This window comes from Ammospiza caudacuta, chromosome 2 (genome assembly GCF_027887145.1).
Source record: "Ammospiza caudacuta isolate bAmmCau1 chromosome 2, bAmmCau1.pri, whole genome shotgun sequence".
In the NCBI taxonomy this organism is placed as follows: domain Eukaryota; kingdom Metazoa; phylum Chordata; class Aves; order Passeriformes; family Passerellidae; genus Ammospiza; species Ammospiza caudacuta.
In genome coordinates this window covers 119,324,631-119,346,238 of record NC_080594.1, presented here as the reverse complement: position 1 = coordinate 119,346,238, position 21,608 = coordinate 119,324,631, and the positions used below count along the sequence as shown (strand labels likewise).

Sequence of the window (21,608 nt, the reverse complement as noted above, 5' to 3'; positions counted from 1 at the left end):
TGCATCATGTGTGAGGTGTATGAACATGCAACAGGCTGTTGCTTTTAAGGGTTAATTCTCTGCTAACATGGGTCCTTTTTGGGGTTATTTTGCCCTGAAAGAGGTACCTGGACCATCCATAACTCTTTGTTTCTATTGTCTCATATTGTCTGAATCCTCAGTGTTCAAATTATTATTACTCTAGTTATATACTATTTTATAACCATTTTATTACTATTAAACTTTAAAACTTTAAAATACAAGTGATTGGTGTTTTTCACATTCAGGAAATGTTTTTTCCCTGGCAGAGTGGTCAGGCCTTGGGCTGAGCTGCCCAGGGAGGTTTGGAGTCACTGAATTGTCCCCGAGCAGTCTGGATGTGGCCTTGGGGACAGGGATTGGGGTGGTGGCACTGGGTGACCCTTGAAGCCCCAAAACAGATGGCCTTCAAGAAATAATGAGTTAAAACATAGAATGTGAAGCATTTGAAGAAGGTATAGTATTAGGAAACACACAGAGCAATTAATCAGCTAAAACATGGAACACAATGACAGGACAGAGATAGGGATAGAAAAAGCGATGGGCTAAGCATGATCAGAGCCAACAATGTCAAACTGACCCTCAGAACTTTGCCAAGCCATAGAGACCAAGCCAAGCACACCGGGAATTGACCAAATTAGGAAAGAAGTTCAAAAGTTTAAAGAGGAAGACTCATCAGGAGACCCCAGCCCATGGTGAAGGCAACCGCAATGACCACCAAGAAGATCCTCAAAAGAAGTGTCCCCGCCCACGCTCCGCCTACGCCACGCCCCATATGAATATTCATGCAAAGATATGATTATGTATATGATCTGATGCAATCCTATATCCAAAACTGTATAAAAGCTTGCTTTTGTTACGGGAAACTCGGAAATCCACTTTGTGATTTCCCCGACGCGTCGCAATAAAATACCTCCTGCTTATTAGACTTCAGCTGAGTCTCTTAGGCAGTTATTCTCGCCTTTTGGGGCAAAATTCGGCATCACCCTGAAGGGCTCTTCCATCCCTGAGGATTCTGTGATTGTGGCCTTGAGCTCCTGCAGGGATGGGACAGAATATTTCCACAACTCATAGCACAGGCACATTACACTTAGAGTTCTGAGGCCAAGTATTTTAAATAATTCTTCATCTTCAGAAACACCAACCTTGTGCTGCTGCCATATCCTGCCCTGCACAGAGAGAAAGAAATCTCCAGAAGATTAACCCTTAACAGAAGATTAACCCTTAAAAGCAACAGCCTGTAGCATGTTCATACACCTCACACATGATGCATAAATTCCATTCACACACAGGATTCTGGCTGGGCAGTGTCAGCTCCTTCCTCTGGATCCTGACAGCTGAGCAAGGTGGGAAGAAATCGTTTTTTTCTGATAATGAAATCTCTGAAATCTTTCACAGAAAGAGAATTTATTGCTCCACAAGGAGCACTTTCTGATTGCTGTGAAAAGCACCAATCACTTGTTTGTAGAATGTTAATAGTTTAATAGTAATAAAATAGTTATAGAAATAGTAATATAATTAGACTAATAAAGATTTGGACAATTAGGATTAGAACAACATATGACAATAAGAACAAAGAGTCAAGGACAGTCCAGGTACCTTTCTCTGAGCAAGATAGCCCAAAAAATGACCCACGTTAACAGAGCATTAACCTGTAAAAACAACAGCCTGTGGCATATTCATACACCTCATCCATGATGCATAAATTCCATTCACACACAGGATTCTGGCTGGGCAGTGTCAGCTCCTTCCTCTGAATCCTGACAGCTGAGCAAGGTGGGAAGAAGTCAGTGTGTTCTGATAATGGAGCAATAAATTCTCTTTCCCAGAAAGATTTTGGTGTCCTGTGGCTGCTGTCTCGGTGGGAGTAACTCATTCCTCTCTTCTAAAAAAGTATCCTATGTCGCAGACATTTCTCCACAGAAATCCTTTCTTTCGGATTTCTGTGTCTTCGGGAGGCCAGAGGCGTCCGAAGACAAGGTAAACAATTATTATCAGCTGCTGGGGAATGCAACAGGGGCACCTATTTTGATTGGTGATTGGTTCATGTTTTATGTTTATAATTAAGGGCCAATCACCAGTGCAAGCCAGGGGACTGAGTCCTTGGCCACAGCTTTGTTGTGGATTCTTTTCTATCTCTTCTTAGCTTAGCTAGCAGCTCTGCAAACCTCTCTCTATATTCTTTTTAGTATAACTACAATGTATTATATCATATATTAATAAATCAAGCCTTCTGATTCAAGAAACAAGATTCACCATCTCTCTCTCACCAGCCAGCGCCCACTCTCAGTGCGGTAATAATCCTACATAGCAGAGTTTCTATTTTACCATTTTGTTATAACCTAAAACTCTATTTAACACACTACTCAAGATAATCAATACAGCATCACTTTCTAACACAACACATACAATATTCATTTGAATATTTGCAAAACGCCAATCATAAAAAACGCATTTTTCACAATTTCTGAGGTTCCCCTGCCCTGGAAAAGTTCATGAGGAAATGAGAAAACTGAACCAAAGCCTCACCGAGCCGGGGAATGTGAAGCAGAAGAGGCAGAACCAGTCCCTGAGTCAACACAAGCTCCTGCCCCTGCTGGCACAGAATTCATTTCCAGCTGTGAAGTTTTCTGCTGGGGGTTTTCTGCTTTCTGTAATTTTGGAACTTGGCCCTAGTCATGACAGGCTTTGACCAAAATGTTCAGTATTTTATCACAAGTCTTAACTAAAAAGTTCAGAATTTTATTACAAACTTTGACTAAAAAGTTCAGAATTTTAGACAAGCTTCGAGTAAAAATTTTAGAATTTTATTACAAACTTTGACTAAAAAGTTTAGAGATTTAGACAAGCTTTGACCAAAAAGTTCAGGATTTTATGACAAGCTTTGACCAAAAACTTCAGAATTTTATCACAAGCTTTGACTCAAAATTTCAGAATTTTTTCACAAGCTTTGACTAAAAAGTTCAGAATTTTATCACAAGCTTTGACCAAGAAGTTCAGATTTTTATCACAAACTTTGACTAAAAAGTTCAGAATTTTATCACAAGCTTTGACCAAAAAAGTTCAGAATTTTTTCACAAGCTTTGACTCAGAAGTTCAGAACTTTAGACTGGCAGCACATTCTGTTGCTGTTCTATTTTTATTATTAAACCAAGGCCTGGCACGCACCAGGGAATTTCCTAAAATAGCTTTTCTAAACCAAAATCAGGTAACCGTGTCAGTCAGAGGGTGGAAGGAAAGCTTGGAGCAAACAGGGAGTAACCTCAGCCTGCAAGCTCCCAGCTCCACTGAGTAACCTTGGAGTAGCTGAGCTCTTCCTGATTTCTCAGGAATATTTTGAGGCTTTGCTGTGTTTTGGTTCCTTCTCTTTCTGCTCCTTGAAACTTTCCCAAGGGTGTCCCCGGGAGGAGCTTTGCCTGCTCTGAGTGTCTGTGGGTTTTTTGTTTGATATCAGATAATATCATTAATATCATTATTCACAACTATAAATGCTGGAGAGATGTCCAGGTTCCCCAAATATACCAAATTATGTTGGGAATAATTTATTAATTGGCCTTTATTCTTGCAAATGCACGATTGCCTTCGTGGGAAAACTGCATAAGAATCATTTCTCACAGAGATGAAAGCTCTTTTAATTAACACAAAGTAATTAGCACAGGGCTCATCGTTCTGTAGAAGTTGAATGTGTCAGAGTTATTCCCGGGTAATGTCAGAGATCTGAATAATTTCCCCAACTTCTTGGAAAACTTTTCTGATTCTGTGTTCTTCACCAAATATCAAAATTCTGTGTTCTTCACCAAATATCAAAATTAAGCATCCTACATTAAAATTCCTGCAAAATTCAAATAAATGAAAAGACAGGATCGTGGCAGGGGTGGGAAACCACAGAAAGCCAAACCCCAAAACTTCATTACTAACTTAAAACTGGTTATCAAATCATGATGTAAGGGAAATTAAATCATTAATTAAAATTAATAAAAGGGCGGGATCGTGTCAGGGCAAAGAAACAACAGCAAATTAAACCCCAAAACTTCATTAATTATCTAAAAATGGTTATAAAATCATGATGTAAGGGAAATTAAATCATGAATGAAAATTAATAAAAGGACAGGATCTTGTCAGGGCCAAGAAACAGCAGCAAACCAAACCCCAAAACTTCATTAATAACTTAAAAATGGTTTTAAATAATGTTTTAATGGAAATTAAATCATTAATGAAAATGAAAATTAATAAAAGGACAGGAACGTGGCAGGGCTGGGAAACCACAGCAAACCAAACCCCAAAACTTCATTAATAACCTAAAACTGGTTATCAAATCATGATTTAAAGAAATTAAGTCATTAATTAAAATTAATAAAAGGAGAGGATTGTGGCAGGGCTGGGAAACCACAGCCAACCAAACCACAAAACTTCATAAATAACCTAAAAATGGTTATCAAATCATGATGTAATGGAAATTAAATCATTATTTAAAATTAAATCATTAATGAAAATTCAAATAAATGAAAAGACAGGATCGTGGCAGGGTTGGGAAACCACAGAAGCCAAACCCCAAAACTTCATAAATAACCTAAAAATGGTTATCAAATCATGATTTAAATAAATTAAATCATTAATTAAAATTAATAAAAGGGCGGGATCGTGTCAGGGCAAAGAAACAACAGCAAACCAAACCCCAAAACTTCATTAATACCTTAAAAATGGTTTTAAATAATGTTTTAATGGAAATTAAATCATGAATGAAAATGAAAATTAATAAAAGGACAGGAACGTGACAGGGCTGGGAAACCACAGCCAACCAAACCCCAAAACTTCATTACTAACTTAAAACTGGTTATCAAATAATGATTTAAAGAAATTAAATCATTAATTAAAATTAATAAAAGGTGAGGATCGTGTCAGGGCTGGGAAACCACAGCCAACCAAACCCCAAAACTTCATTAATAACCTAAAAATGGTTATCAAATCATGATGTAATGGAAATTAAATCATTAATTAAAATTAATAAAAGGACGGTATTGTGGCAGGGCCAAGAAACAACAGCAAACTAAACCCCAAAAACTTCATTAATAACTTAAAAATAGTTTTAAATAATGTTTTAATGGAAATTAAATCATGAATGAAAATTAAAATAAATAAAAGGACAGGATCATGGCAGGGCTGGGAAACCACAGCCAACCAAACCCCAAAACTTCATTACTAACTTAAAACTGGTTATCAAATCATGATTTAAAGAAATTAAATCATTAATTAAAATTAATAAAAGGAGAGGATTGTGGCAGGGCTGGGAAACCACAGCAAACCAAACCCCAAAACTTCATTAATAACCTAAAAATGGTTATCAAATAATGTTTTAATGGAAATTAAATCATTAATGAAAATGAAAATTAATAAAAGGACAGGAACGTGGCAGGGCTGGGAAACCACAGCCAACCAAACCCCAAAACTTCATTACTAACTTAAAACTGGTTATCAAATCATGATGTAAGGGAAATTAAATCATTAATTAAAATTAATAAAAGGGCCGGATCGTGTCAGGGCAAAGAAACAACAGCAAACGAAACCCCAAAACTTCATTAATACCCTGAAATTCCCACAGAAATCAATGCTGTTCTAATTTAGACACAAATTTTTAGAGTGCAAATACAGCTAAAATTGAGAATTTCCAAGGGAAATATTGAGAAGTTTTTTCCCTTCAGTAGGGAGGGGTTTGATCCTACCTGGAATAATGAACAAGGAGATTTTCCCTCCAAATTCAGGCAGAAATCCCAACCCAGCACAGCTTTACATAAAAAGTGATTTTCACCAGGCTCCAGAGCAGCTGAGGATTATTGTGACACTGAATTTCTAAAGAACTGACAAAAGATTTTCCAGGCAAATTCTCAAACATTTATTCATCTTTTAATGGAATAATAACCTTTTGAACTCAATTTTCTGCTGAAGGTGGTGATAGGTTTAATAATTAATGAAGTTCTGGGTTTTACAATAGCCCTAAATAACATCGAGTCCTGGAGATCCCTGAATTTGTGGCACCTGGGAGAAAGGAAATAAAGAAAAATAATCGAAATTCGCTGTTTATGAAACATCTGAGCCACTGAACCTTGGATTTTACCAGCATGGACCTGTCAGTTCCTCTGTTCCTCATATTCCCTTGAGCTTTGCTGTCAGTATTTCCTTTAAAATAAGTTTTAAAAAAGTGATTTCAAGATTAATTTCTGGAAATCTTCTCTACCCACTTATATTGTATTATATTGTATTATATTGTATTATATGAATATATAATATTATTATGTTATATTATATCATATTATATTACATTACATTATATTATATTAATATATAATTAAATTATATTACACTATATCACATTATAGTACATTACATTATATTATAGTATATTATATTACATTATATTACATTATATTATTTTACATTATATTACATTCTATTATATTATATTACACTATATTACATTATATTATATTACATTACATTATATTACATTGTATTATATTATATTACATTACATTACATTAGATTAATATATAATTATATTACACTATATTACATTATATTACATTATATTACATTATGTTACATTACATTACATTATATTATATTATAGTACATTATATTATATTAATATATAATGTTATGTTATATTACATTATATTATATTATATTATATTACATTACATTCTATTACATTATATTATATTACACTATATGACATTATATTATATTATATTATATTACATTACCTTACATTATATTATATTAATATATAATATTATTATGTTATATTACGTTGTATTATATCGCATTATATTACATTATATTACATTATATTATTTTACATTATATTACCTTACATTACATTACATTACATTATATTATATTATATTATATTATATTGTATTTTTGTTACCTCAATAAATCTGCTATTTTGGGGCTGGAGGATCAGCAGGTGTGGCCAAATGAAGCACTGTGTGAAGGAACATTGAGCTTACATTATATTATATTATATTATATTATATTATATTATATTATATTACATTACATTATATTTTTGTTACCTCAGTAAATCAGCCGTGTTGGGGCTGGAGGATCAGCAGGTGTGGCCGAATGAAGCACCGTGTGATGGAACATTGAGCTTACATTATATTATATTATATTATATTATATTATATTACATTACATTACATTACATTATATTTTTGTTACCTCAGTAAATCAGCTATGTTGGGCTGGAGGATGAGCAGGTGTGGCCGAATGAAGCACCGTGTGAAGGAACATTGAGTTTCATCACCTCCGGCCCGGAGGAAGCCCCCAGAACCCCAGGACAGCGCCGAGCATGGAAACCCCGCCCCCTTTATTGCCACTCATCGCCATTTGCAGCGGGCAGTGAAACATTGACACTGCAAACCTGACAGTGCCAACCTTCCCGCTCGGCGCTCAAACACCTCAGGGCAGTGAAACACTGACAGTGCCAACCTTCCCGCTCGGCGCTCAAACATCTCAGGGCAGTGAAACACTGACACTGCAAACCTGACACTGCAAACCTTCCCGCTCAGCGCTCAAACATCTCAATTTACACTGCCAACCTTCCCGCTCAGCGTTCAACATCTCAGGGCAGTGAAACATTGACACTGCCAACCTGACAGTGCCAACCTTCCCGCTCAGCGCTCAAACACCTCAGGGCAGTGAAACATTGACAGTGCCAACCTTCCCGCTCAGCGCTCAAACATCTCAGGGCAGTGAAACATTGACAGTGCCAACCTTCCCGCTCAGCGCTCAAACATCTCAGGGCAGTGAAACATTGACAGTGCCAACCTTCCTGCTCAGCGCTCAAACATCTCAATTTACACTGCCAACCTTCCCGCTCAGCGTTCAACATCTCAGGGCAGTGAAACATTGACACTGCAAACCTGACACTGCCAACCTTCCCGCTCGGCGCTCAAACATCTCAGGGCAGTGAAACATTGACAGTGCCAACCTTCCCGCTCGGCGCTCAAACATCTCAATTTACACTGCCAACCTTCCCGCTCAGCGTTCAACATCTCAGGGCAGTGAAACATTGACAGTGCCAACCTTCCCGCTCAGCGCTCAAACACCTCAGGGCAGTGAAACATTGACAGTGCCAACCTTCCCGCTCAGCGCTCAAACATCTCAATTTACACTGCCAACCTTCCCGCTCGGCGTTCAAACATCTCAATTTACACTGCCAACCTTCCCGCTCAGCGCTCAACATCTCAGGGCAGTGAAACACTGACACTGCAAACCTGACAGTGCCAACCTTCCCGCTCAGCGCTCAAACATCTCAGGGCAGTGAAACACTGACACTGCCAACCTGACACTGCCAACCTTCCCGCTCGGCGCTCAAACATCTCAGGGCAGTGAAACACTGACACTGCCAACCTGACACTGCCAACCTTCCCGCTCGGCGCTCAAACATCTCAGGGCAGTGAAACACTGACACTGCCAACCTGACACTGCCAACCTTCCCGCTCGGCGCTCAAACATCTCAGGGCAGTGAAACACTGACACTGCCAACCTGACAGTGCCAACCTTCCCGCTCAGCGCTCAAACATCTCAGGGGCTCCACTGGCCAAACATCTCCTGCCCTGAATAAAGAGAGATGAAATCCAACTCTGCCCAGACTGGCTTTTGTTCCCTTTCGCAGCGGAATCCAGGCTGGAGGCTGCAAGTGACACAACGCTCTTCACAGCAGGTTTTGAATTAAAAAAATAAACAGAAAAATTATTGGGGTGTGATTTTCAGAGCATTGCAGGTTATCCGGGTGCGTAATAGTAATAATGATAGTAGTAATAATGATAGTAGTAATAATGATTATAGTAATAATGATAGTAATAGCGATAATAGTAATAATGATAGTAATAATGATAGTAATAATGATAGTAGTAATAATGATAGTAATAATGATAGTAATAGCGATAATAGTAATAATGATAGCAATAATGATAGTAGTAATAATGATAGTAATAATGATAGTAGTAATAATGATAGTAGTAATAATGATAATAGTAATAATGATAGTAATAGCGATAATAGTAATAATGATAGTAATAATGATAGTAGTAATAATGATAGTAGTAATAATGATAATAGTAATAATGATAGAAATAGCGATAATAGTAATAATGATAGTAATAATAATAGTAATAATGATAGTAATAATGATAGTAATAGCAATAATAGTAATAATGATAGTAATAGCGATAATAGTAATGATAGTAATAATGATAATAGTAATAATGATAGTAATAGCGATAATAGTAATAATGATAGTAATAATGATAATAGTAATAATGATAATAGTAATAATGATAGTAATAGCGATAATAGTAATGATAGTAATAATGATAGTAATAGTGATAATAGTAATAATGATAGTAATAGCGATAATAGTAATAATGATAATAGTAATAATGATAGTAATAGCAATAATAGTAATAATGATAGTAATAATTATAATAGCAATAATAATAGTAATATAATAGGAATAATAATAATAGTAATAGTGATAATATTAATAGTAACAATGACAATGATAACAATGATGATGATAATAATAATAATTTAATTAGAAATTCAAGGGGAAAAAGCTGAAAGAGTTTTTCTTTTTAGCTCGGAGAGATTTTAATTAATAAAACTATAAATTTTTATTAATATTTTGTGGAAACAGAATATAATAATAACAATAACAATAACAATAACAATAACAATAACAACAACAACAACAATAAATTTAATTAGAAATTCTGGCCAAAAAAAGCTGCAGGAATTTTTCTTTTTAGCTCGGAGAGGTTTTAATTAATAAAACTATAAATTTTTATTAATCTTTTGTGGAAACAGAATTTAACAAAACTGCCTGCTGGTGCCTTTCTCAGGGAGGAAGAACATCCTGTTGACCTCGCTGATGGGAACGTCCCTCAGCGCTGGAATCGCCTCCTCCTGCGATTTCTGCTGCTGCTGCTTTTTCGCAAAGTTATCTGCGGAGATAAGGGAATTTTGCAAAGTTATCTGCGGAGATAAGGGAATTTTGCAAAGTTATCTGCGGAGATAAGGGAATTTTGCAAAGTTATCTGCAGAGATAAGGGAACATTTCATGGCTTCCAGGTCCTTTTTGGTTTTCCCCCCAGAAAATGATGAATTTTATAATGCAACACTACAAATTTATGCTGCTTGAAAGGATGAAAACCCCACCAGGAGTTCCAAAAAAATCAAATATTTGAGTTCAAAAATCAAATATTTGGGTTAATTTTAAGCTTAAAGGCTTAAAATTTTGGTTTTATTTAAAGGTTTAAAATTTGGGTTTTATTTAAAGGTTTAAAAGTTGGGTTTTATTTACAGGATTAAAAGCTGGGTTTTATTTAAATGCTTAAAATTTTGGTTTTATTTAAAGGTTTAAAAGTTGGGTTTTATTAAAAGGTTTAAAATTTGGGTTTTATTTAAAGGTTTAAAATTGGGTTTTATTTAAAGGATTAAAATTTGGGTTTTATTTAAAGGTTTAAAAGTTGGGTTTTATTTAAAGGCTTAAAATTTGGGTTTTATTTAAAGGTTTAAAAGTTGGGTTTTATTTAAAGGTTGAATATTTGGGTTTTACTTAAAGGTTTAAAATTTTGGTTTTATTTAAAGGCTTAAAATTTGGGTTTTATTTAAAGGTTTAAAAGTTGGGTTTTATTTAAAGGATTAAAATCGGGTTTTATTTAAAGGTTTAAAATTTGGGTTTTATTTAAAGGAATAAAATTTGGGTTTTATTTAAAGGCTTAAAATTTGGGTTTTATTTAAAGGCTTAAAATTTGGGTTTTATTTAAAGGTTTAAAAGCTGGGTTTTATTTAAAGGCTTAATATTTGGGTTTTACTTAAAGGCTTAAAATTTGGGTTTTATTCTCTACAGATTTCCAGAATTCTGAGTGAAGAATGAAACTTTTGAAAAAGCAATAAAATCACCTGTGATGGTGTGAGTGGAGCTGAGTGGAGCTGTGCTCATCATGTTAATCCCAAAAAGCAAAATGTACCCAATTCCCACAGCCACCAGGAGATACACTGGCAGAGCAACTGCCCAGTACCTGTGAAAAAGGATTCAAATTTCACATTTATTGACAAATCTTAATAATAAATCAGTTTTAATGTTGGTTTTTTATCTGTGATGGATTTCTCCAAGAGGAAAAGGAGCAGCACCTCTGATTGTGGATCCTGACTGCACTGGAGCCAGTGACAAACCATCAGATAAATTCCTTTAGAAATGTGTTTACTCTTTTTAAAATTTTTTAATTATGGGCTAAAGTTGAGTGTATTTCCACCAGCAAAATGTCAAATTAATCCTACAACATCCCAAAAGTATTTATTTCATGGAAAAACAAAACATTTTCCACATAGTTACATTAAAAAATGCTTCGGCAATATTGCAGCCCTTTATCGTGAGGGAAAATTGATTTAATGTCAGGCTATTATTTAATAATAAAAGGTTTTTTATTTGAAAATAATTAAGATGAAGGAGTTTAATTGGCTGAACTTACTTTTGAGGCCAGTATGTCAGTCCCAGGGAGAAGAGCCAAGTCTCAGGAATGTAAGCCCAGATAAGGTACAAAACTGCACAATAAAATTAAAAAGTCACCATAAGGCTGATGATTGTTTTAGAGTTCCTAAATTTTGCTTTTATTTAAACCAAAACCCCAAAAGATTGCAGGATTTGCCTCTCTGACACAAACCCTGCCCAGTCCCGGGGATCAGTTTTATATTCAACATTTAATTTCTGATTTCCTCTGAGGGCAGACAAGAATTCATTCCAATTTAAAGTGCAGAACGATGAAGAAAAAACCAACAAAGCCGCCCCCAAACACCTCAATAAAAAGGAGTCACAGGAGTGTGAACAGAGATAATATTAAATTAGAAAATGATCTCACAGGGGACATTGGGAACAGAACTGGGTGGAATTGCAGTGTGTGATGGAGCTGTAATGAAGAATTACTGAAAATCCTTCCTGAGGCTTGAGGGAGAGGAGCCGAGCCCAACTCCGCTCATTTCTGAGGGTGCCAAAGCCCCTCAGCAGGATCCTGCTCTGAAGGATATTTGTAACCTTTTTTTGGGTTAGAAAAGTGTTTTCTACCCTCCCAAACCTCGGATCCCCGGTGACACGAGGAACCCATCCCACCAGCACAGAAAAGCTGATGGAACCCAAAATATTTCCCGCTGCTGTTGGCCGGATGGATTCATTTTTATTTTTTTTTTTTCCGGTGTTTTGGTGGGGAAGGTAACACCAGCTCTGCTGGCAGGAAAGGCTGGCACAGCTGGCATTGCTCACCTGCACAGGAGAAGCTTTGGGCTGAGCTCAGGGTGGCCTTGCAGGGCCTGGAGGAGCCCCAGGAAAGCTGGAGAGAGACAATTGCCAGGGGATGCAGGGACAGCACACAGGGAATGGCTCCACACTGAAAAATTACAGCTTTAGGTGGGGTTTTGGGGGAAATATCCTTCCCTGGCAGGGTGGGCAGGGCTGGGATGGAATTCCATCCCTGGATCCCTGGCAGTGCCCAAGGCCAGGCTGGACACTGGGGCTGGAGCAGCCTGGGACAGCGGGAGGTGTCCCTGCCATGGATGAGCTTTAAGGTCCCTCGCAACCCAAACCATTCCATGATTTCCCTTGAATCAAGCAGACAAAATTTTGCTGTTCCCTAAAGCATCGCCCAGACCATCCCAAAGTAACACCGCAACCATCTCCAACGTGAAAACGCGCGTGATTCGGGTCAAAACCGGAATAAAAGGTGAGCGCAGCAAAGCAGCACGGCGGGGCGACGGATCCGGCTGTGGGATACTCACTGAAGCCGAACCACGAGCCCAAAAAAAGCGCAAATCCGTAAATCGCCCTTTCCGGCAGCGGCGCCGGAGAGTTCTCAACCATGCCGGGCTCTTCCCTTGAACCGGGCGGGGAGGGCGGAGAAGGGACGAGAGGATGGACACAGGGATTTCCTGGGGAGCTCCTCGGGGGGACCCGCGGCTGTGGGGGCCGCACCCCGCCCTCACTCCCTGGGACAGCAGGAGCAGGAGGAGGAGGAGCAGGAGGAGGAGCAGGAGGAGGAGGAGGAGCAGGAGGAGGAGCAGGAGGAGGAGGAGGAGGAAGGAAGGCAGGAAGGGAGGAAGGAAGGAAGGGAGGGAGGGAGGCGCCCCCGTTCCCCGGTCCCGCCTCCGCACCGCCCGCATCCGGCCACGCACGCAGGCGCGCAGCCCGCGGATTGGTCGCTGCCCGTGACGTCAGAGGGCGGGCGGCCAATGGGCGGTGCGTCCGGCGGGCGGGGCGCGCTGGGGCGGCGGGAGCGGCGGCGGCGGCAGCGCCAGCGCCGGATCGGGATCGGAGCCGGAGCCGGGATTCGGATCGGGATCGGAGCCGCAGCGGTGCGTGCGCGATGCGGGGATGGCTACAGGGATGGAGGGAGGGGGGGAGCGGTGGTGCTCGGCCGCCTTCCCCCGCGCCTCGCCCGGCCCGGAGCCGCCGCTCGCTGCCCGGTGTGTGCCCGGCTCCGTGACGGGCGCTCCCGCGGCGGAGCGCGGTGCCGTGCGCCTCTCCGGGCTCTGGGTGTCGGTGCCGGCGGGACAAGGCACGTGAGCGGCCGGCCCGGGTTGTTCCGGGATCGGATGGCGGCGGGGGGGAGCCCGGGAGCTGCCGGGACGGGGCGGGGTGTGCGGCGACCCGGGATGGAGCCGCGATCGCGGGGTGCCGCCGTGATTCCCGGGGTGCAGCCGGGATTCACGGGACGGAGCCGTGATTCCGGGGTGCCCCCGTGATTCCCGAGGGGTTCAGCTGTGATCGCGGGGTTCAGCCGCGATTCCCGGGGGTGCAGCCGGGGTTCAGCCGTGATTCACAGGGGTTTCAGCCGTGGTGATTCCCGGGGGGTGCAGCCGTGAGTCCCGGGGTGCAGCCGCGATTCCCGGGGTGCAGCCGCGATTCCCGGGGGGCAGCCGCGATTCCCGGGATGGAGCAGTGATTCCCGGGGTGCAGCCGTGAGTCCCGGGGGTTCAGCCGTGGTGATTTCCGGGGGTACAGCCGGGATGCAGCCGGGATTCCCGGGGTGCAGCCGGGATTCCCAAGGTGCAGCTGCAATTCCCGGGATGCAGCCGGGATTCCGGGGATGGAGCCGTGATCGCGGGCTGCCGCTGCGATTCCCGGGGGTTCAGCCGCGATTCCCGGGGTGCAGCCGGGGTGTAGCTGCGATTCCCGGGGGTTCAGCCGGGGTGTAGCCGCGATTCCCGGGATGTAGCCGCGATTCCCGGGGTGTAGCCGCGGTGTAGCTGCGATTCCCGGGGGTTCAGCCGCGATTCCCGGGGTGCAGCCGCGATTCCCGGGGGTGCAGCCGGGGTGTAGCTGCGATTCCCGGGGGTTCAGCCGCGATTCCCGGGGGTTCAGCCGCGATTCCCGGGGTTCAGCCGCGATTCCCGGGGGTGCAGCCGGGGTGTAGCTGCGATTCCCGGGATGTAGCCGCGATTCCCGGGGGTTCAGCCGCGATTCCCGGGGTTCAGCCGCGATTCCCGGGGGTGTAGCCGGGGTGTAGCTGCGATTCCCGGGATGTAGCCGCGATTCCCGGGGGTTCAGCCGCGATTCCCGGGGGTGTAGCCGGGGTGTAGCCGCGATTCCCGGGGGTTCAGCCGCGATTCCCGGGGGTGCAGCCGGGGTGTAGCTGCGATTCCCGGGATGTAGCCGCGATTCCCGGGGTGCAGCCGCGGTGTAGCTGCGATTCCCGGGGGTTCAGCCGCGATTCCCGGGGTGCAGCCGCGATTCCCGGGGGTGCAGCCGGGGTGTAGCTGCGATTCCCGGGATGTAGCCGCGATTCCCGGGGGTTCAGCCGCGATTCCCGGGGGTGCTGCCGTGACTCCCGGGGGCCCAGCCACGATTCCCGGGGTGCAGCTTTAATTCCCGGCATACAGCCATGACTCCCGGGCTGCTGCTCCCCAGCCCGGCAGGGATAACGTGCCCCCTCTCCTGTCCCGGTGCAGGTCACAGTCTCCGTCCCAGGCTTCCAGCCGGGCTTAGGCTGGCTGTGCTCAGCATTAAGCTCTGCCTAAGTGCTGCTCGGTTTTCTCACACCCAGCGCAGTGAGGTTTAGCAGTGAGATCCTTGGAAGTGTTGACATCTCCCGGTGTTCCTGCTGTTTCTCACCCTCTGTTTCTCTCAGGGTGATGTGCCATGGCTGATCCTCTCTCCAAATCCGACCTCGTCGCAGCCTTGGCTCTCTTTGCTGGTGACCCAACCTACTTTCAGCTGGTAAGTGGGGTTGGAGCTCCATGGGAAGCTGTAACCCTGATTTTTGAAGTTTTTCTAAGCCTTATGATGTTTACATTCTTGTAAGGAACTTTGTCACACACTTTATATAAATAACTCATTGTTTTGCATTCTTTTCTGGTGGAGGAGAGATTTGCTGGGCTGTTGATTTGTCCAGTGTCATTGGAGAGGTGGCACTGTCACCCCCCAGCCCACTGCCACTTTTGGAAATCTATAAATGTTGGAGTCAGAAATTAAAAAGTGCTTTTTTAGCTTGAAAAGAGCAGTGTGTTATTTCGTTCCTATAGTGACAGGAAACTTGCAGGATGTTCCAGGAGGGGTTTTACCCAAATCTGGCCCTGGCACAGAGCAGGGGCTGCCCCTGGATCCCTGCAATGTCCCAGGCCAGGTTGGACATTGGGGTTGGAGCAGCCTGGCAGAGCGGGAGGTGTCCCTGCCATGGGATTATATTTAAATTCCCTTCCAACCAAAATCATTCTGGGATTCTCTGATCAGATCTCCAGAGTCACTCCCAGTGCTGATGAACTCAAGCTGCTGTCTGGCCATGATTCCCTTACAAAAACCCCAAAACTGGGGCAGAGCCAGAGCCTGTGTGCCCTGCCAGCAGCAGGAGGACACTGCCGGGTGCAGCTCCTGTCACACAACCTGCCCAACCTGTTGGTCCTGTGGCCATTCCTGGGGAGCTGCAGCTCAGCCTGGCACTCAGTGCCTGTCCCTGCAGGGCATTCAGCTCTGGGGCATTGGGATTTCAGCTCTGGGGCACTGGGATTTCAGCTCTAGCCCTGTGGGATTTCAGCTCTGGGGCACTGGGATTTCAGCTCTGGGGCACTGGGATTTCAGCTCTGGGGCATTGGGATTTCAGCTCTTGGACTTGTGGGATTTCAGCTCTTGCCCTGTGGAATTTCAGCTCTGGGGCACTGGGATTTCAGCTCTGGGGCACTGGGATTTCAGCTCTGGGGCACTGGGATTTCAGCTCTGGGGCATTGGGATTTCAGCTCCGGGGCATTGGGATTTCAGCTCTGGGGCACTGGGATTTCAGCTCTGGGGCACTGGGATTTCAGCTCTGGGGCACTGGGATTTCAGCTCTGGGGCACTGGGATTTCAGCTCTTGCCCTGTGGGATTTCAGCTCTGGGCTCCTGGGATTTCAGCTCTGGGGCATTGGGATTTCAGCTCTGGGGCACTGGGATTTCAGCTCTGGGGCACTGGGATTTCAGCTCTGGGGCACTGGGATTTCAGCTCTGGGGCACTGGGATTTCAGCTCTGGGGCACTGGGATTTCAGCTCTTGCCCTGTGGGATTTCAGCTCTGGGCTCCTGGGATTTCAGCTCTGGGGCACTGGGATTTCAGCTCTGGGGCACTGGGATTTCAGCTCTGGGGCATTGGGATTTCAGCTCTAGCCCTGTGGGATTTCAGCTCTAGCCCTGTGGGATTTCAGCTCTAGCCCTGTGGGATTTCAGCTCTGGGGCACTGGGATTTCAGCTCTGGGGCATTGGGATTTCAGCTCTGGGCTCCTGGGATTTCAGCTCTGGGGCCCTGGGATTTCAGCTCTAGCCCTGTGGGATTTCAGCTCTGGGGCATTGGGATTTCAGCTCTGAGTTTCTGGAATTTCAGCTCTTGATTCCTGCAATTTAAACTCTTGGCCCCTGGGATTTCAGCTCTTGCCCTGTGGAATTTCAGCTTCTTGTGGAATTTCAGCTCTTATGGGATTTCAGCTGTTGTCCTGTGGGATTTCAGCTCTTGGTTCCTGAGATTTCAGCTCTTGGCCTGTGGGATTTCAGCTCTTGGCCTGTGGGATTTCAGCTCTTGGCCTGTGGGATTTCAGCTCTGGCTTCCTGGGATTTCAGCTCTAGGGTTCTGGGATTTCAGTTCTGGGATTTCAGCTTTTGGTTTCTGCGATTTCAGCTCTTGTCCTGTGGGATTTCAGCTCTTGGCCCCTGGGATTTCACCTCTAGGGTTCTGGGATTTCAGTTCTGGGATTTCAGCTCTTGGTTCCTGGGATTTCAGCTCTTCGTTCCTGGGACTTCAGCTCTTGACCTGTGGAATTTCAGTTTCTTGTGGGATTTCAGCTCTTGGCCTGTGGGATTTCAGCTCTGAGTTCCTGGGATTTCAGCTCTGGGTTCTGAGATTTCAGCTCTTGGCCTGTGGGATTTGAGCTTTGGGCCTGTAGGATTTCAGCTCTGAGTTCCTGGGATTTCAGTTCTTAGTTCCTGGGATTTCACCTTTGGATTCCTGGGATTTGAGCTGTGGGTTCCTGGGATTTCAGCTCTTGGCTCCTGTGGGATTTCCGCTCTTCCCTTGTGGGATTTCAGCACTTGGCTCCTGGGATTTCAGCTCTGGTTTTCCGGGATTTCACCTCTGGGCCCCGGAATTTCAGCTCTTGACCTATGGAATTTCAGCTCTTGGTTCCTGGGATTTCAGCTCTTGGACTTGTGGAGTTTCATCTCTTGCCCTGTGGGACTTCAGCTCTTGACCTGTGGAATTCCAGTTTCTTGTGGGATTTCAGCTCTTGGCCCCTGGGACTTGAGCTCTTGGCCTGTAGGATTTCTGCTCTGAGTTCCTGGGATTTCACGTTTTGGTTCCTGGGATTTCAGCTCTTGGCCTGTTGGATTTCAGCGCTGGGTTCCTAGGATTTGAGCTCTTGGCTCCTGTGGGATTTTCAGCTCTGGGTTCCTGGGATTTCAGCTCTTGGGCTTGTGAGGTTTCACCAATTGGTTCCTGAGGCATTTCAGCTCTTCCCTTGTGGGATTTCAGCCCTGGTTTCCTGGGATTTCAGCTTTTGGCCCCTGGATTTCAGCTTTTGGCCCGTGGTTCAGCTCTTGACCTGTGGAATTTCAGCTTCTTGTGGGATTTCAGCTCCTGGTTCCTGGGATTTCAGCTCTTGGCCTGTGGGATTTCAGCTTCTTGTGGGATTTCAGCTCTTGGCTCCTGTGGGATTTCAGCTCTTGGTTCCTGGGATTTCAGGTCTTGGGCTTGTGGGATTTCACCAATTGGTTCCTGAGGCATTTCAGCTCTTCCCTTGTGGGATTTCAGCCCTGGTTTCCTGGGATTTCAGCTTTTGGCCCCTGGGATTTCAGCTTTTGGCCCATGGTTCAGCTCTTGACGTGTGGAACTTCAGCTTCTTGTGGGATTTCAGCTCTTGGTTCCTGGGATTTCAGCTCTTGACCTGTGGAATTTCAGCTTCTTGTGGGATTTCAGCTTTTGGCCCCTGGGATTTCAGCTTTTGGCCCCTGGGATTTCAGCTTTTGGCCCGTGGTTCAGCTCTTGACCTGTGGAATTTCAGCTTCTTGTGGGATTTCAGCTCTTGGCCTGTGGGATTTCAGCTCCTGGTTCCTGGGATTTCAGCTCTTCCCTTGTGGGATTTTCAGCTCTGGGTTCCTGGGATTTCAGCTCTTGGGCTTGTGAGGTTTCACCAATTGGTTCCTGAGGCATTTCAGCTCTTCCCTTGTGGGATTTCAGCCCTGGTTTCCTGGGATTTCAGCTTTTGGCCCCTGGGATTTCAGCTCTTGACCTGTGGAACTTCAGCTTCTTGTGGGATTTCAGCTCTTGGTTCCTGGGATTTCAGCTCCTGCCTCCTGGGATTTCAGCTCTTGGCCTGTGGATTTCAACTTTTATTTCCTGGGATTTCAGCTCTTTTAATTATTATTATTATTTGTCTCCTTCCTCCTCTGAGGGGTGTGATGTGAGTTTTTAATGCCTGTGATTCCATTCAGAATTTATTTCTGCCGCTGGAGAACTTTGTGGGTGTTTGCTGCTGCCGAAACAAAACTCTTTAAGAGCTCTCAGTTGTCTTTCAGGATGAGCTGATTTTTAATCACAGTTGATTTTTTTCCCTCCTCTTTGTTGTTGTGTGTCCTGGCCTGTTAAATCCATGAATTTGATAATTTCTGCATTTCTGTGAAATGATAATGCAGCATTTCCTGTGATACAGAGTGTTCATTAAATCACTCATTTATGATGTTTGCTAAAATTACAGAGTTTGTAGGGATCTATAAATCAGAATAAATCATTTCTTCAGCCTCAGGTGCTCAGATGGGGTTTAAACCCCTTAAAAGTAACATGAAAAACTAAATCAACTCCCTTTATTTTGCTATAATGTGTATTTTATTTAAATACACCTTCACTGTCAAAATGCAATTATTATTTTTTATTTTTTCTTTTAAACCTGTGTCACCTCCTTAAAACTTTGAGTTTAGTCAGGTCCTCTTGAACATGATTTTGCTGCCTGATTTTTTGAATCATGAATTCCTAGAATCCTCTCCAAGTGTGATTGAAAATATTGTTTTAATTGTGTAAAACTTTTCCTGTCCATTCATTAACCTGTGGCCATTTTTTTAAATGGGAACGCAGGTAAATATTCTTTTTTTTTCCTCCAAACAAAATTCTTTCTTTGTTCCTGGCGTGGCTTTCTTTGTTTGCTATTGGCTGTGCGATGTAATAAATGGTAAATATATAAATATATTACATATAAATATGTCAATAATTTGTTTATCTTTAGGATCATGGAACCTTTGGACAGACAGTGCCGTGTAAACCTAAAACAGGTATGGAAACAAAACCAATATTCTTCATTTCTTGCATCTTTGGATTGCTATTTAATTTTATTTTTCCTTATTTTGCCTGAAAATTGGTTCATTATTATTGTTCAGCAGAAGCTTTGTTATATTCTGTTACCTTGGAACAATTCTCACCTGTTTCTCCTAATATAAATGAAATATTCAGGAATATTTACATAAATGCAGGCAATGAATGCTGTGAGGGTGGAAATTCAAGGCTGGTGGTTTTACCTGTGTAGGTCTAAAAACAATTTCCATTTATTGGGGTTTTTTTTTGCAGTAATAATTAACCAAAAATTCCCAGTTGTAGAAAAACAGATGGCTCAAATTCAAAATTATATTTTCTGCACCAACCCCTGATTTGTGGGAATAAGCAGATAAACAGCTGTGGAAAGGGAATTTTTTTGTGTGTTTTTTTGTGGGGCTTTTTGTGTATTTTTTGTGGGTGGTTTTTTTTTTTTGGTGTGGGGTTTTTTTTTTTGTGTGGTTTTTTGGTGTCTTTTCTTTCTTGTACTTTTTTGCGTAATTTTTTTTGCGTAATTTTTTTGCGTAATTTTTTTTGCGTATTTTTTTGCGTATTTTTTTTGCGTAATTTTTTTTGCATAATTTTTTTTTTGTGTAATTTTTCTGTGTATTTTTTGTGGGTTTTTTCCTGCCTTTTCCTTGCTTTTTTCCATATCGTTTCCCTGCCTTGCCTTTCCCCCTTGCCTTTTTCTCACCTTTTCCCCATTTTTTCCCCATTTTTTCCCATCTTTTCCTGGTCTCTTTCCCCAACTCTTCCCCCTGCCTTTTTCCTTCTCTTTTTCCCCATCTTTTTCCCTGTTTTTTTTCCCTGCCTTTTCCCCTCTCTTGTATTTTCCCTGTCTTCTTCCCTTTTTCCCTGTTTTTTCCCATCTTTTTCCTGTCTTTTCTCCTGTCTTTTTTGTTTTTTCCTTTTTTCCCGGCCTTTTCCCCCCTGTCTCTTTTCCCTGCCTTTTCCCCTGTCTTCTTTTTCCCCTCTTTTTTTCCCCTCTATTTTTCCCTCTATTTTTCCCTCTATTTTCCCCCTCTTTTTCCCCCTTTTTTCCCTCTCTTTTCCCCTCTCTTTTCCCCTCTCTTTTTTCCTTGTCTTTTTCCTTGTCTTTTTCCTTGTCTTTTTCCTTGTCTTTTTCCTTCTCTTTTCCCCCTCTCTTTTTCCCCCTCTTTTCCCCCTCTTTTCCCCCTCTTTTCCCCCTCTTTTCCCCCTCTTTTCCCTCTCTTTTTCCCTTTCCCCTCTTTTTCCCCTCTCTTTTTTCCCTCTCTTTTTCCCCCTTTCCCCCCTCTTTTTTCCCCCTCTTTTTCCCTCTCTTTTCCCCTCTCTTTTCCCCTCTCTCATTTCCCTCTCTTTTCCCCTCTCTTCTCCCTCTCTTTTCCCCCTTCTTTTTCCCTCTCATTTTCCCCTCTCTTTTCCCCCCTCTTTTCCCCCTCTTTTTCCTCTCATTTCCCTCTCTTTTTCCCTCTTTTTTCCCCTCTTTTTTTCCCTCTCTTTTCCCCCTCTTACCCTCTCTTTTTTCCCTCTCTTTTCCCTTCTCTTTTTCCCTTCTCTTTTTCCCTCTCTTTTCCCCTCTCTTTTCCCCTCTCTTTTTCCCCCTTTTCCCCCTTTTTTCCCCCTCTCTTTTCCCTCTCTTTCCCTCTCATTTTCCTCTCTTTTTTCCTCTCTTTTTTCCTCTCATTTTCCCCTCTCTTTCCCCCCTCTTTTCCCCCCTCTTTTTCCCTCTCTTTTT

The 21,608-nt window shown here is 43.0% G+C and overlaps 2 protein-coding genes across 4 annotated transcripts in view; one reads left to right on the top strand and one right to left on the bottom strand.

The window, feature by feature from the left end:
* Nucleotides 1-9,671: 9,671 nt before the first annotated feature.
* Nucleotides 9,672-13,071, bottom strand: PIGP (phosphatidylinositol glycan anchor biosynthesis class P). The gene is made up of 4 exons (XM_058800117.1): nucleotides 12,859-13,071; nucleotides 11,562-11,634; nucleotides 10,993-11,111; nucleotides 9,672-10,031 (listed from the first exon to the last, which is right to left on the bottom strand). The coding sequence occupies exons 1-4, from the start codon at nucleotides 12,938-12,940 to the stop codon at nucleotides 9,898-9,900; spliced, it is 408 nt and encodes a 135-aa protein (XP_058656100.1). The 5' UTR covers nucleotides 12,941-13,071; the 3' UTR covers nucleotides 9,672-9,897.
* Nucleotides 13,072-13,367: 296 nt separating this feature from the next.
* TTC3 (tetratricopeptide repeat domain 3) overlaps nucleotides 13,368-21,608 on the top strand; it is a 116,967-nt gene continuing 108,726 nt past the window's right edge. For all 3 annotated transcript variants that reach the window (XM_058825478.1, XM_058825479.1, XM_058825477.1), the window contains exons 1-3: nucleotides 13,368-13,431; nucleotides 15,207-15,295; nucleotides 19,809-19,854. In XM_058825478.1, the coding sequence (XP_058681461.1) occupies nucleotides 15,218-15,295; nucleotides 19,809-19,854 (124 nt within the window). In that variant the 5' untranslated portion in view covers nucleotides 13,368-13,431; nucleotides 15,207-15,217. The remainder of the gene's footprint in view (nucleotides 13,432-15,206; nucleotides 15,296-19,808; nucleotides 19,855-21,608) is intronic.